This window comes from Lissotriton vulgaris, chromosome 2_2 (genome assembly GCF_964263255.1).
Source record: "Lissotriton vulgaris chromosome 2_2, aLisVul1.2, whole genome shotgun sequence".
NCBI classification, from domain to species: domain Eukaryota; kingdom Metazoa; phylum Chordata; class Amphibia; order Caudata; family Salamandridae; genus Lissotriton; species Lissotriton vulgaris.
Genome location: NC_141688.1, coordinates 93301150 through 93315356, shown reverse-complemented (window position 1 = coordinate 93315356; position 14207 = coordinate 93301150). Strand labels below are relative to the sequence as shown.

Here is a 14207-nt window from a genome sequence, read left to right as displayed (position 1 = left end):
CTTAATATTCTCTGGGGGATTCAACCCTGTGAAGGGACACTACTGATGTGTTAGCAGGTCATGGCTTCAAACCCTTAGGTACAATTATCCCGTTTCACCTACGCCAGTTTGTGTAGCACCTTCAATATCTCAGCACTGGTAGTTGAACCAGCATGTCCGTCTAGGATAATTGTATTGATAATCAACGTTCAGCCCACCTGACCACACTAGACCTATTCTGGCTGCGCTATTTAATCATAATCCTACACTACTAATATCTTGATGTGATCCTGGTAGCTTGGGAATGGTCTAAACGTCGTCAACAGCTTAAGTAACAAACTGAATAAAGCCTGAATTTTAATCAGGCATAGGCAAGTACTGTCAATTGACTTTTTAAACTGTATGAGCCGCTTGCTATGGACACACAATGTCTGTTGTCCTGCTTCCTGAATATTTCTTCGCTTGGGGCACATTTCTTTTAAAACGGTAACAACGTCAATTTCACAAGGACCTGTTATAAATACTACTTACTGATGAGCGATGGTCATGTGTGATGTCGTAAGAATTAATTGAACATAGTGCTTTCACTAATTACCAGAAATGTGTTGAAATGATACTGAAGAGAACCACTGGTAGCTTGAAGTAAATGTGTGAGATACTCACACTTAGAAGTATCAGAGCTCAGGTGATGGGAGTGTTGTGAGATACTGTCAAAATAGATACAGCTATCACTGCCAGTAAGAAGGACGGGTTATGAGTGCTCACACCCGAGCAAATAATAAGCCCCCTAATAATGTGACGAACGATGTCATCGCGCTTACGCTATTCGTGGGGGGGGGGGGGGGGGCAAAAATTAAGGTTTTCCATCCCCGTTTTATCTTCCACTGCTTACCAGGCCGTCCTTAGCAGAGCCTTAGTAGGAAGGAACCCCAGTACTCGCTCCACTACCTCAGCCAGGTTGCTTAGCACGTAGGTGCTTCTCGCATCCACCTGACAGCATCCGCCTAACTCCATCCTTTCCGAGTAACCGCACTTCAACTCCATGTTCACACGGTCCCGAAAAAACACTTCCGGCAGAAGTGATTTACTTCCGGCTGATCACCATAGAGACCAGAAGAAGCATAGAGATAGAAAGAATACATTGCTTTTTACGGCAGCCGTTTTCTTCTCTTTCAGCTGGAAAAAACGTACGTGACTTGACTTGCGTTACACAAATCACTATTTAGAACAGTCTCTCGCTTGTACTACCCTGTATAACTCCCCAAATACAAGTGCCGAAAGACATTTTTGTTTTCGCTTTCATTTCTACACATGGACGGGATTCTGATTGGTCGTCTACGTTAAACCGGACCCAATTGGTTGCGACGAGAACAGGCACCAGCTTGGGTTCTACTCTCCGATTGGCTAAAATGATGACAGCTTTCTTAGCTTGCTGCCACTGTGAGCTTGAGCCGAGGGTTAGGGGTTCAATGGTCTTTTTGAAAGCCGTGGTGAAGGAGCTCTGCATATTTTGCAAAACACTCGAGTTCCTGCTCACTGAAAAGAAGTAGTGTTAAGTACAGTACACGTTAATTATCATGTGAAAATACTTGTTTATTGTCAAGAGCTTAAGATGCACGTCCAACCAGTAAGCCAGCCTTCTTTTCAATGTCGCACTCCACCCTCTCCACTCAACATTCTTCATTACATATACAGTATTCCATCATGGAATGCATACAATTCAAAATTTGCAAACATTCGTGACAAGAATTTTCAATTCTATTAAGGACAAGGAGGCGAGGATTATGCTAGTCTCATTTCTTTATTTAGAAATGCCCAGCAGCTTAATGAATAGCATATAGATCAGACCCCCCAGGATATAGCGGCATGGATTAGCAAATTTAGCGGCACAAAAATGGAAATTTAGCGGCACAAATATGGAAATTTTGCGGCATTTTATGTAGCCATTTTTCCTCCAACAAACACAGATATCTTAGTTTTTTTAGTTATTTAACAACATGAAGCTATGTATATTTGGTTTCTTTACAATGTAGACACTTTGGGGCAGATTTACAAGCCCCTTGCGCTGCTTTTACGCCGCCGTTGCGTCACTTTTGTGACGCAGCGGCGGCGCAAAAGATGCACCATTGTGCGGGGTATTTACTACGTGACGCATCTCCCAGATGTGTCACGTTGCAAAGCCCTGCGCCAGAAGAGGCGTACCATTGCAGGTCAGTTTGTGTCTTGCAATAGCCTTAGAGCTTGGTGACACTGTACCTGCTGCACTAATGATGGCTATACCTATCGCCCCTTTTATTAGTAAGCACGTTAAATAGTACAGTGTATTTTGAACACGACTGGATATCCCACCGGATGCCCGTTCGACAGACCTAACCACTAGAGAAACAGCAGTCAAAACCGCCAAGTGGTCACTTGTTAAACAGTAGCGAACTGCATGTTGGTACTTGTAGTTTCGTTGCAAAATGTCAGCCTGCAAATCGTCTCAGATTTAAAAGCGGGGACTGGTTGAAGTTGACACCCATGACATGGGTGAGTGGTTCTGTCTGTTTATCTTGAGGGACAGACATCTCTGCACGGCGCTCCGTCTCCAAGCCAGCGAATAGGGTGACCAACTGGCATTGGTGCAAATTCAGGACGGTGAGTGCAAAAATTCAGGACAAAGGGTCAAAATTCAGGACACAAATTCAGGACAGGAGCTCAAAATTCAGGACAAAACTTCAGGACAATAGGTACGTTTCACAGACACATCAGAGGTCGCGCAATAGTATATAAGTAAGCCCAGCCATTTCCAAACATATTCAACCGTTTGCAAACCTATCCATCATGTATCCTTCCATCTATCATTTCACTCATCCATCCCTTCATCCATCCCCTCATCCATCCTTTCACTCATCTCCATTATCCATCCACCCTTTCACCCTATCCATCTGTACACTTATCCATCCACTCTTCATCCCATCCATCCATTCACTCATCCATTCAGCCATTTACCCTTTTACCAATCCAGCCATCCTTTCACTTACTAATCCTTCCACCCATCCACTATTTTAGTCACCCATCGATCCTCCCTTTCTCTCTCCATCGACCCTTTCACTTAGCCATCCTTCCTTCCATCCATCCTTTCACCCACCCATCATCCATCCATCCATCTGCCCTTCCCCTCATCACCCATCCTTCCCCTCATCATCCATCCTTCCCCTCATCACCCATCCATCCTTTTCCCTCATCATCCATCCTTTTGCCTCATCATCCATCCATCTACCCACCCACTCTTCATCCATCCATCCTTCCCCTCATCATCCATCCATCCTTTCACCCGCCCCCTCATCATCCATCCATTCCCTCATCATCCATCCATCCACCCTTCCCCTCATCATCCATCCTTTCACCCACCCCCTCATCAACCATCCATCCATCCCCTCATCATCCATCCATCCTTTCACCCACCCATCCATCCATCCTTCCCCTCTATCCATCCCCTCATCCATCCATCCTTCCTCTCATCCATCCTTCCTCTCATCCATCCTTCCCCTCATCCATCCATCCATCCTTCCCCTCATCCATCCTTCCTTTCATCCATCATCCATCCTCCCCATCACCCATCCATCCACCCATCCACCCAATCCACCATCATCCATCCATCCACCCATCCCACCCATCCACCAACCAATCCATCTACCCAATCCACCACCATCCATCCAGCCACCCATCCCACCCACCCATCCACCCACCCATCCATCCATCCATCCACCCACCCATCCATCCACCGGCCCATCCATCCACCCACCCATGTCACCACCAACCCATGCATCCATCCATCCATCCATCAAGGCACCCACCCATCCATCCATCCATCCATCCAGGCACCCACCCATCCATCCATCCATCCAGTTACCCACCCATCCATCCACCCACCAGATATATTGATATGAGGGGATGTAGCACACCTTGACCCAAACCGCAGCTTCAAAAAATGAGCAGGAATGTGCGTGATAAATAAACTTCCCATCAAATTTTTTTGTAAAAAATAAGTATATTAAAAAAAATAAGTATATAATCTTGGTATGAGTGGAGGATTGCAGGCGCGAACCGTGTCTGTCAGCACCAAAGTCAGTCTATGTTTCCGTTAGACCACATGTTGCTGCAGTGACTGACGTTGATGTTTTGCTTATTGAAATAAACATATTTCCAAATATGCACCGCTTTGCTTGTTTCTGTTTATGCTTCCCGTTTTTAATGTGCTCGCTTTACGCTGCTTTGCTTTTTGTAAGTAAGTTTATGTCATTGTGCGCATATTGCTTAAATAAACATTCTTCTTTAAAATAACCATTGTTCTTTATATGTTCTTGATAGCCTCCTATGCCCTTTATGCAGCTTTGTTCACACCTTGACCCAAACCGCTGCTTCAAAAAATGAGCAGGAATGTGCGTGATAAATACACTTCCCAGGCGTGAACCGTAATAAACATACTTCCAAATATATGTTTATATGTTCTTGCAATGATGCTTAAATAAACATTGTTCTTTAAAATATTCATATCCTCATCTGCTGCGCCGCTAACCGTTTATACTTATATGCATAATATATGCATTATGTGCTCGCTTTATGCATTGTGCGCTGGTTCCCGTATATTGCTTCCCGTTTATACTTATATTCATATCCTCATACGCAGCGCCGCTTCCCGTTTATACTTGTATGCATAATATATGCATAATGTGCTCGCTTTATGCATTGTTCAATTCGATGTCAATGATGCTTAAATATCAATTCGATGTCAATGATGCTTAAATAAACATTGTTTTTTAAAATAACCACCGTCAGTGTTCTTTACATGTAAACACGGTCATGTTATTTCAATGATGCTTTGTTTGAAGAACCGAGGTTTGCTAACAATTTAGTGACAGTAATTACGCTCCGTGAAGAGAACCATGTGCTGCCTCGGTGTAATCAGGGGCGTAATCTGGCCGAGTCTCGGATGTTTGGGGCCCTGGGTAGAAATGGAATGTGTGAGCCCCCCTCTAAATAGCAAATACATGACACATTCAGGGCTGTTTGCATAAGAATAGATGTCGCAGCTCCTGAACCTGCAGCCCCTCCCTCTCAGTCACCTTCGAAGCACCTCTTAACAGGTCATCAAGGGCTGGAGGTGTGAGGTTTGCCATCCCGCTGTGACGCTTCAATGCTGCTGCGTATCTGCCACATAAAGCAGACCCCCCAGGATATAGCGAAAAATGCCGCGATTTCTTAAAAATTGCCGATTTCGCGGCAAATCGCGAAATCGCGAAATCGCGATATCCTGGAGGGTCTGATAGATGCATTTATAAGGAGAATAGAGCAGAACAGAAACATCCAGCCAATAGTCCTCAATGGATATGAAACAAAAATCCTGGGTTATGCGATTGATTTGGCGATCACCTTGAGCGATCCTGAAACGGCACTACGGGAAATAGAAGAAGAGGCAGCCGTGTATGGAATGCTCTCAGGATATAAGCTAAACACAGGCAAAACGCAGGTTGTAATAAACCAAAAGATAGCATGGACAGACCAAAGAATTACTGAAACAGCGGTATATTTGGGGGTTACTATCTCAGCAGAGATCTCGACAGTCGTGGCAAAAAATCTAGATCCAATAATAAGAAAGGCCAAGGTTGATTTTAACAGGCTGAATAATTTACATCTGACTACAATAGGCCGGTGCAAGGTGATAAAAATGACATTCCTACCCAAAGTTTTATATCTCTTTAGGACTATCCCCCTCATCTTTGATAAAAAATGGTTTAGGGAACTGGAAGGGGTCACCAATAGATTAATCTGGGCTGGAGGAAAAACACGCCGTAGTCAAAAATTCTTATCGCTATCCCGAGAGCGCGGCGGGCTGACTCTTCCCGATTTCAAGACCTATTACTGGGCTACAGTCTTGCAGTATATAAGAGGAATGTTGGGGAGAGATATAACGGATAAATGGAGAGGAAGGGATGGGATTCCAGACGTATATGAACTTCTGGTCAAGGATTCAGATAAATGGCTACTTAAGTACGATGAAAAAAGCTACTACAAGAAAGAACGCTTTAAGACCCTAGGTGCAGCAACAACAGTATGGTCAACAATCAAGAAAAAGATAAACTTGGGGAGGATAAACTATTATACACCACTATATGGGAACCCATCACTGCCAGGAATATTTCATGATACTGTAATGAAAGGCTGGGATAGACAAGGAGTAAAAAGTATAGGAGATCTTATGGGGGTGGCAGGGATTATAACGTATGAGAATGCGCAACGGCTATACAATCTAAGGCACACGGATTTTTACAAATACTTACAAGTTAGGTCGGTCTTATCAAAGAAATGCGGGGGGCGATATGCAAAAAACAGATTTAATTGAAGCTATAAGAAATGAGACAGGATGTAGCATATCACAACTATATGACGAAATGTGTAAATATAAAGAGGATGATTCTGAAAAAATGTATGAGAAATGGAGATTCAAACTAGGGCTGACAGGGAAAGAGGCCGAGAAATCGTTAAGATTGTTAAACTCTGTGCTGAGGGCAACAAATGTACAAACACAGCAATACAAAACACTGTTTGAACTATATCATACCCCCCATAGAGTGGCACAATGGGGTGGAACCAATGGTGTAACTTGTACAAGATGCCATTCTACCCAAGCTGATACCATCCACATGTTTGCACCTTGCCCGGCTTTAGAGAAGTATAAACAAGACTTGGAGCAATTCTTTAAGAATTCGCTGGGAATGAATATAACATTACTAGACGAGGTGATGGTTTTGGGGGTAACAAAGGATAGCGTGGAAGTACCTCATTTCGAGTTTTCGTATATAGCCATGGCATTAAGCAGATTATGTATAGCTTCACTTTGGAAAGATCCAAACCCACCAACACTACAACAATGGATCTCTAGGGTATTGGCCATATAAACGCTGGAGTGGGCTGTAGTGGAAAAAAGGAGAAGGGTGAGAAGAGAGGTTGCAAAATGGATATGGGCCCCAATAACAGAATGGAAGCTAAGATTGGGGAGTCAGTAACCAGATATACAATTACCCAAATGATCTTGATTCTGTAAGAATAAGTAGAGCAAACACGTTAAGGGCAAAATGCTTCATATGTATTAATTGGTAAACAAAAAAAATTCTATGTTATGTTAATTCTTTTTTTTTTCCTCTATCTGTTACTATGCATTCTCTTGTGCAATAGGCAATGAAAATGTATTCTTGATGATAATGAATAATAAAAACATTTAAAAAAAAAAAAAGAAATGCCCAGCAGCCATAAAAACTAGTAAAAAACCACAATACCCATAAACACTTGGGAAATGACCATAGAGTCTGCACTATATAAGGCAATGTAGATAGTCCCACTTCCTCTTTCTTTGGTGAGAAGTCGTTCAAGGATACCAGAAAAAGTCAACATGGAAAGTCAATGTAGGAATACCAAACCCAATCCAGGGCAACGAAGGAGAGTTCAGGAATGCAACGGCAGAAGAAAAACAGGAGTCGCAATCTTCAAATGAGAATGCAGGAATACCCATGCCGCACTGAAGAGAAATCACTTGGGATCAGCTCCTGAAAAGAGATACAGAGCCGTTATACACCTTCTATGTAAATATGAGCATATAAAAGAAGGGTGGGTATAAAAACAAGTCAATGGAAACCGTTCAACATGAATAAATCCATGAACATTTCTACAGTAACAATAATATACAAACAATGGGTGGGATAATCCTCGCCTCCTTGTCCTTAATAGAATTGAAAATTCTTGTCACGAATGTTTGCAAATTTTGAATTCTATTTCAGGACAGGAGGCTCCGATTATGCTTGTTTAAAGCTGATCCACCACCACAGAAGCAACATGATCAATAGGCTTGAAGTAAAAAGTTTTGAAAACAGAATCAGAGGACCAATCAGCAGCCTTCATAATATCAAACAAAGTGACTCCCAAGGAGAAGGCCTTAGAAGCCATGGCACCCCGTGCAGAATGAGCCCCAAACACAGACACATCAATGCCAGCTTCCGCCATGAACCACCGCACCCACCTAGCTAAAGTAGCCGGGATAACTGGGCGAAAGGGCTTCTGCAACGCAATCAATACTTGACCTTGCATATGTCAAGTCAAGTCAAGTCAATATATTTGTATAGCGCGCTACATACCCAGAGGGTCTCAAGGCGCTTGAAGGAGGATGGGGAGTTATTTGTCAAATATCCACGTTTTAAGTTGCTTTCTGAATGCTAGGTGGTTCTGAGTAAGGCGAAGGTGAGTGGGAAGTGAGTTCCAGGTTTTAGCTGCCAGGTAGGAGAAGGATCTACCTCCCATGGTGGTTTTGTTGATGCGAGGTACAGTGGCCAGGGCTTGGTTGGAGGAACGTAGCTGGCGGGAGGGGGTGTAGAAGGACAGTTGTGTGTTGAGGCATTCAGGTCCGGTTTCGTAGAGTGCTTTGTGTGCGTGGGTGAGGAGCCGGAAGGTAATCCTCTTATTGACGGGGAGCCAGTGGAGGTTTTTCAGGTGAGCAGAGATGTGTTCTTTACGCGGGATGTCTAATATGAGCCTGGCTGAAGCGTTCTGGATGCGTTGGAGTTTTTTCTGGAGTTTAGCGGTGGTACCGGCGTAGAGGGTGTTTCCGTAGTCCAGTCGGCTCGTGACTAGGGCGTGGGTGACTGTTTTTCTAGTTTCGGTGGGGATCCAGCGAAATGTTTTTTTGAGCATGCGAAGAATGTTGAAGCAGGATGAAGAAACGGCATTGACTTGTCTGTTCATCGAGAGTGAGGAATCCAGGATGACGCCCAGGTTCCGTGCGTGGTCCGTCGGGATGGGTGCTTTTCCAAGGGCCTCTGGCCACCAAGAGTCGTCCCAGGCGAAGGGGGAGGTGCCTAGGATGAGGACTTCTGTTTTGTCTGAGTTCAGTTTCAGACGGCTGTGCTTCATCCATTCTGCTACTTCTTTCATTCCTTCATGCAGGTTGGTTTTGGCAGTGTTAGGGTCTCTGGTGAGTGATAGGATCAGTTGAGTGTCGTCGGCGTAGGAGATGATGTTGAGGTTGTGTTGGCGTGCGATGACCGCGAGGGGGCTCATGTATACGTTGAAGAGGGTGGGGCTGAGTGAAGAACCTTGAGGTACGCCGCAGATGACTTCAGTGGCCTCTGACTTGAATGGTGGAAGGCGGACTCTCTGGGTTCTTCCGGTGAGGAACGAGGTGATCCATTCCAGTGCTTTTCCTTGGATTTCGACGTTTCTGAGGCGTTGTAAAAGGGTGCTATGACAGACCGTGTCGAAGGCTGCGGAGAGGTCGAGGAGGATGAGGGCGACTGTGTCTCCATTGTCCAGTAGATTTCGAATATCGTCTGTTGCTGCGATGAGGGCGGTTTCAGTGCTGTGCTTGGCTCGGAAGCCGGATTGTGAGGAGTCGAGGGATTTGTTGGTTTCGAGGAATGCGGCGAGCAGGTTGTTGACCGCTTTCTCGATGACTTTGGCCGGGAAAGGAAGGAGTGAGATAGGGCGGTAGTTTTTGAGTTCGGTGGGGTCAGCTGTGGGTTTTTTCAGGAGGGCGCTGAGTTCGGCATGTTTCCAGCTTTCCGGGAAGGTTGCGGAGTTGAAGGAGCAATTGATGACGTCTCGGAGGTGTGGTGCTATGATGGAGTCTGCTTTGTTAAAGATGTGGTGAGGGCATGGGTCTGTGGGGGATCCCGAGTGGATGGAGTTCATCAGACGGATGGTGTCCTCAGTGGAGATTGGCTTCCAGTCATTGAGGATGTTCAGGGGGGGTGGGGGTCCTGCAGGGGGTAGGGTGGGTTGGTCTTTGGGTTGGTTGTCGAAGCTGTTGTGGATGTCTGCAATTTTGCTGTGGAAGAATAAGGCTAGGGAGTCGCAGAGGGCTTGAGAGGGGGTGATGTCGTTGGAGTTGGCAGAGGGATTGGTAAATTCCTTGACGATGTTGAATAATTCTTTGCTGTTGTGGGCATTGTTATCTAGTCGGTCCTTGAGAGCGGCTTTCTTGGCATTCCGGATCAGTTGGTGGTGTCTGCGGGTGGCGTTTTTGAAGGCGTCCTTGGTGCTGGTGGTTGGGTCTTTTTTCCAGGTCTTCTCAAGGGAGTGACAGAGTTTCTTGGATTTCTTAAGATCATCGTTGAACCAGGAAGCCTTCTTGTTGCCTAGTTTGATTTGTCGTTTTTTCAGTGGTGCTAGGATGTTGGCGCTGTTGGATAGCCATTGGGTGAGGTTGGTGGCTGCTTGGTCTGGGTTTGAGGAGTGGGCTGGGGGTTTTTGAAGAAGAGAAGAGGAGATCTGGTCGATGGTGATTTTATTCCAGTTTCTTTGCAGAGTGGGTTGGGGGTGGTTGTTGGATGTGGGCTTGTTGTAGGTAAAGTGAACGCAGCTGTGGTCAGTCCAGAGGAGAGCTGTGGTGTGGCTGAAGGAGACATGTTTGCTGGAGGTGAAGATAGGGTCGAGTGTGTGACCTGCGATGTGGGTGGGGGTAGTGACAATTTGTTTAAGTCCGAGGTTGGCGAGGTTGTCTAAAAGGGTAGTGGTGTTGCGGTCGTTGTTCTTTTCAAGGTGAAAGTTGAGGTCTCCCAAAAGGATGTACTCCTCGGAGGGGAGCGCGTGAGGAGTGATGAAGTCCGTGATGTCTTCACTAAATTGTGCGCGGGGTCCTGGGGGCCTGTAAAGGAGGGTGCCTCTGAGTGTGGTCTTGGGGTCGGTGTGGATCTGGTAATGAAGGTGTTCAGAGTTGGCGAGATTGACGTCTGAGCTGGTTGAGATGCGGATGGATTTCTTATGGACGATAGCGATGCCTCCTCCTGTGTGGCCGGTACGTTCCTTGCGAATGATCTTATAGCCTTCCGGGATGGCAATGGTGATGTCTGGGGCTGATGAGGAGTTCATCCATGTTTCTGTTAGGAAGGCGATGTCCGGAGAGATGGTGTCTAGTAGATTCCAGAGGTCAATGGCATGCCTGTGGACCGAGCGGGTGTTGAGCAGGATGCATTGTAGGTGGTTGGGGTCGGATATCTGTTGTGAGTTCATGGATGAGGTGTTGTTCTTGGTGCCGTCGAACTTGCAGGAGTTGCAGGAAAAGGGTCCATGGGTGTGTCCAGGAGCGGCTTGGACGCAGTTGGGGGAGCGGCCGGGGTTAAGGGCTAGGAGGGTGGTGGCATCATAGGTAATGCGGGAGGGGTGGGCCTTGCGAGGACCAGGGGGTCTGGCGCTGGGCGCGGTCCAGGCGCGGACGGGCGTAGACGGGCTTACCTTTGGCGCACCTTCGGCGCGGCCGTAGCGCGTGGACGCTGCGCTTGGAACCATCTGACTAACATAGGTGGTGGAGGGGGCGGAGCGTGGGAGGGTGAGCTGGGAGGCGTTAGCGAAGGGGGAGGGACGGTCTGCAGGCACAACAAAATGGTGGGCTTACAATCAATCAGCAGGACGCTATGCGAGGGCAAACTAAATACGATAATCAGATGCAAGGTTTAAAAACAGCAGCGCTATACACACAGGTCAGCAACAATTAATATCAAGCCTGAAAGGGACAGCTGCAGTTACAGCGCAATGCACGTAGGATACAATTACTGTAATTGACTACGCAAATGCGGAGCGCTACGCAGGGAACTGGGCGCTTATCAGGAATGACTGAGAATTCCAAAATGAAAGAAAATATCATATCAGAACGAAAAGAAGAAGTACTTACTTCATAATCTTTGAGGCACTGAACAACACAAAGTTTAGGATGTGCAGTAAAAGAGGGATAAAAGATAACCGTAGTATTGATCTTGGTACGTCTGGAGAGACTAAATGTGACGCCCTCAGGGGTAAAACAGCGCACGGCTAGATCTAAAGCCAGGACATCCGACACCCGCTTGAAGGAAACCAAACACAACAACATAGTGAGTTTGGCCAACAGTTGTTTCCGGGACAACAAAGAATTGATCGGCCAAGCCTTCAAAAAACGCAAAACAATAGACACGTCCCACAATGAAACATACTTTGGACGTGGAGGGTGTGCAAGTCGGATACCCCTGAGCAATTTAGCCACTAGAGGATGCTCCCCTGCCAGTTTACCGTCCACAGGGAGGTGACCTGCAGAAATTCCTGAACGGAAGTTGTTCACCGTGCGGTAAGCCAAACCAGAAGAAGACAGCGAGGCCAAGAAATTGACCATCACAGAGACATCAGCAGATGTGGGATCAACTTGCCGTTGAAGACACCAGTCACGCCAACGGTTCCAAGAACCTTTGTAGCGTTTGTGGGTACTAGGGGCCCAGGCGTTACTGATGAATCTGGTAGCGTCCGCAGAAAGGCCTGGGACCTCCAGCGTTCCCCGAAATCCGTCACGCCAGAAGAAGGAGAGAGCCTGACTGAATCAGGGGATGCGGATTCTGAAGCGGATCGAGCAGGAGATTCCACTTCTGAGGAAGAAGGAACAGCACTGCACAAGCCATTTCCAGGAAAACTGGGAACCACGGCTGAGCCCTCCATAGAGGAGCAATCAGAATCAACTCCGTCTGATAGCGCTTCGTGTAAGCGAGAACCCTGGGAATCATCATGAACGGGGGAAATGCATAACACAGCGCTGTCGGCCACGGTTGGAGAAAAGCATCCGTGGCTAGGGCCTCCGGATCCGGGCTCCAACTGAAGAACCATGGGAGTTGGGTGTTGAGACGGGATGCAAAGAGATCCATCTGACAAGGGCCCCAAGACCGAAGGAGTTGGCGAAACACACAAGGATGAAGCCTCCAATCGCTGAAGTCCCGTAGATACCTCGAGTTCCAATCCGCAACAAGATTGTTGCACCCCGGAAGGTACTCTGCAATAACCGTGATCTTGTGTTGTAGACAATAATGCCAAAAGTCCTTGGCAATCTCCGCCAGTAACCTCGACCGAGTCCCCCCCAGTTTGTTGATGTAACGGACTGCTGACACGTTGTCCATTCGGAGAAGTATGCAGCAGTTGGACGGAAGGGGTGAGAGGCAGCGAATCGCGAAGGAGCCCGCTAGAAGCTCCAAACAGTTGATGTGAAGGGACAGCTCTTGGGGAGACCAACGACCCCCCGTCGAGACTGGACCGCACCGAGCTCCCCAGCCCCAACGGCTGGCATCCGATTTGATCATCACTTCCGGCGTGGACCCGAACAGGGCCCGACCATTCCATGCCTCCATATGATCCAGCCACCACTGCATCTCCGACCTCGCGCCCTCCGAGAGGGGAATCAAATCCGAATACCTGAGGCCCTTTTGTAGATGGCGTATCTTGAGGCGCTGCAAGGCTCTGTAATGCAGTGGAGCCGGGAAGATCGCCTGAAGAGACGAAGCCAAGAGACTGACAACTCGTGCTAAAAAACCCTGCAGCAAGCAAAAAACAGCAGCAAAAACTGCCTCAAAATAACGTTAAAGAGTGGAGGGAGGGCTTGCCGCCGTCAACAAAAACTCACTCTAGGCAAAGCCTATGCATATTTATACAACCGGGGCTTTTTTGCCAAGCTCCGGCATCAGCAGGGGTGACCTGTGAGGCTGTGGGCGTGCGCGTCGCTCAGGACGAACTGTATCAGGCGCCGGTATGTGAGGAATGCGAAGAGTGCTGAAAATGAAGACCGCGCATGCGCGGATACCGGCTCGCCCCACAGGAAGAAGGCAGCTTGCGTCAGAGTCGCGCGAGGCCACTTAACCCCTAAACTCCACTCCACAATAAACGGGACACAGGCAGCACACGCCCTGTCCCCAGGGAGGTGACACACGCTCCCAGCCGCGGAAACGCCGCAAATTGCGAAGCGGAATGAAGAAACAGACACGCGGCACGAAGCGAACAATGCGCTAAACACTTAACAAAGCAAATACTTCAATATCAGTAAAAGGTAAGAGAATGACACTTAACTGGCTGCGGAGCAGCAAAGAAAGAGGAAGTGGGACTATCTACATTGCCTTATATAGTGCAGACTCTATGGTCATTTCCCAAGTGTTTATGGGTATTGTGGTTTTTTACTAGTTTTTATGGCTGCTGGGCATTTCTAAATAAAGAAATGAGACTAGCATAATCGGAGCCTCCTGTCCTGAAATAGAATTTAAAATTTGCTAACATTCGTGACAAGAATTTTCAATTCTATTAAGGACTAAAACCTAAACCATAGAACAATATATACATAAATAACAGAGGCTAAAAGTACTCAACTGGTGCTTCTAAAATATGCCTACCCCGGTGTACCTAACCTAAGCTTAGTACGAGGG

The 14207-nt window shown here is 46.9% G+C and overlaps 1 protein-coding gene across 1 annotated transcript in view; it reads right to left on the bottom strand.

Moving 5' to 3' along the window:
- The window catches only part of FBXO22 (F-box protein 22), a 143490-nt gene extending 142436 nt beyond the window's left edge, over nucleotides 1–1054 (bottom strand). Inside the window, exon 1 of the mRNA XM_086959355.1 lies at nucleotides 872–1054. Coding sequence (XP_086815481.1) covers nucleotides 872–1023 — 152 coding nt within the window. The 5' untranslated portion in view covers nucleotides 1024–1054. The remainder of the gene's footprint in view (nucleotides 1–871) is intronic.
- Nucleotides 1055–14207: the final 13153 nt, after the last annotated feature.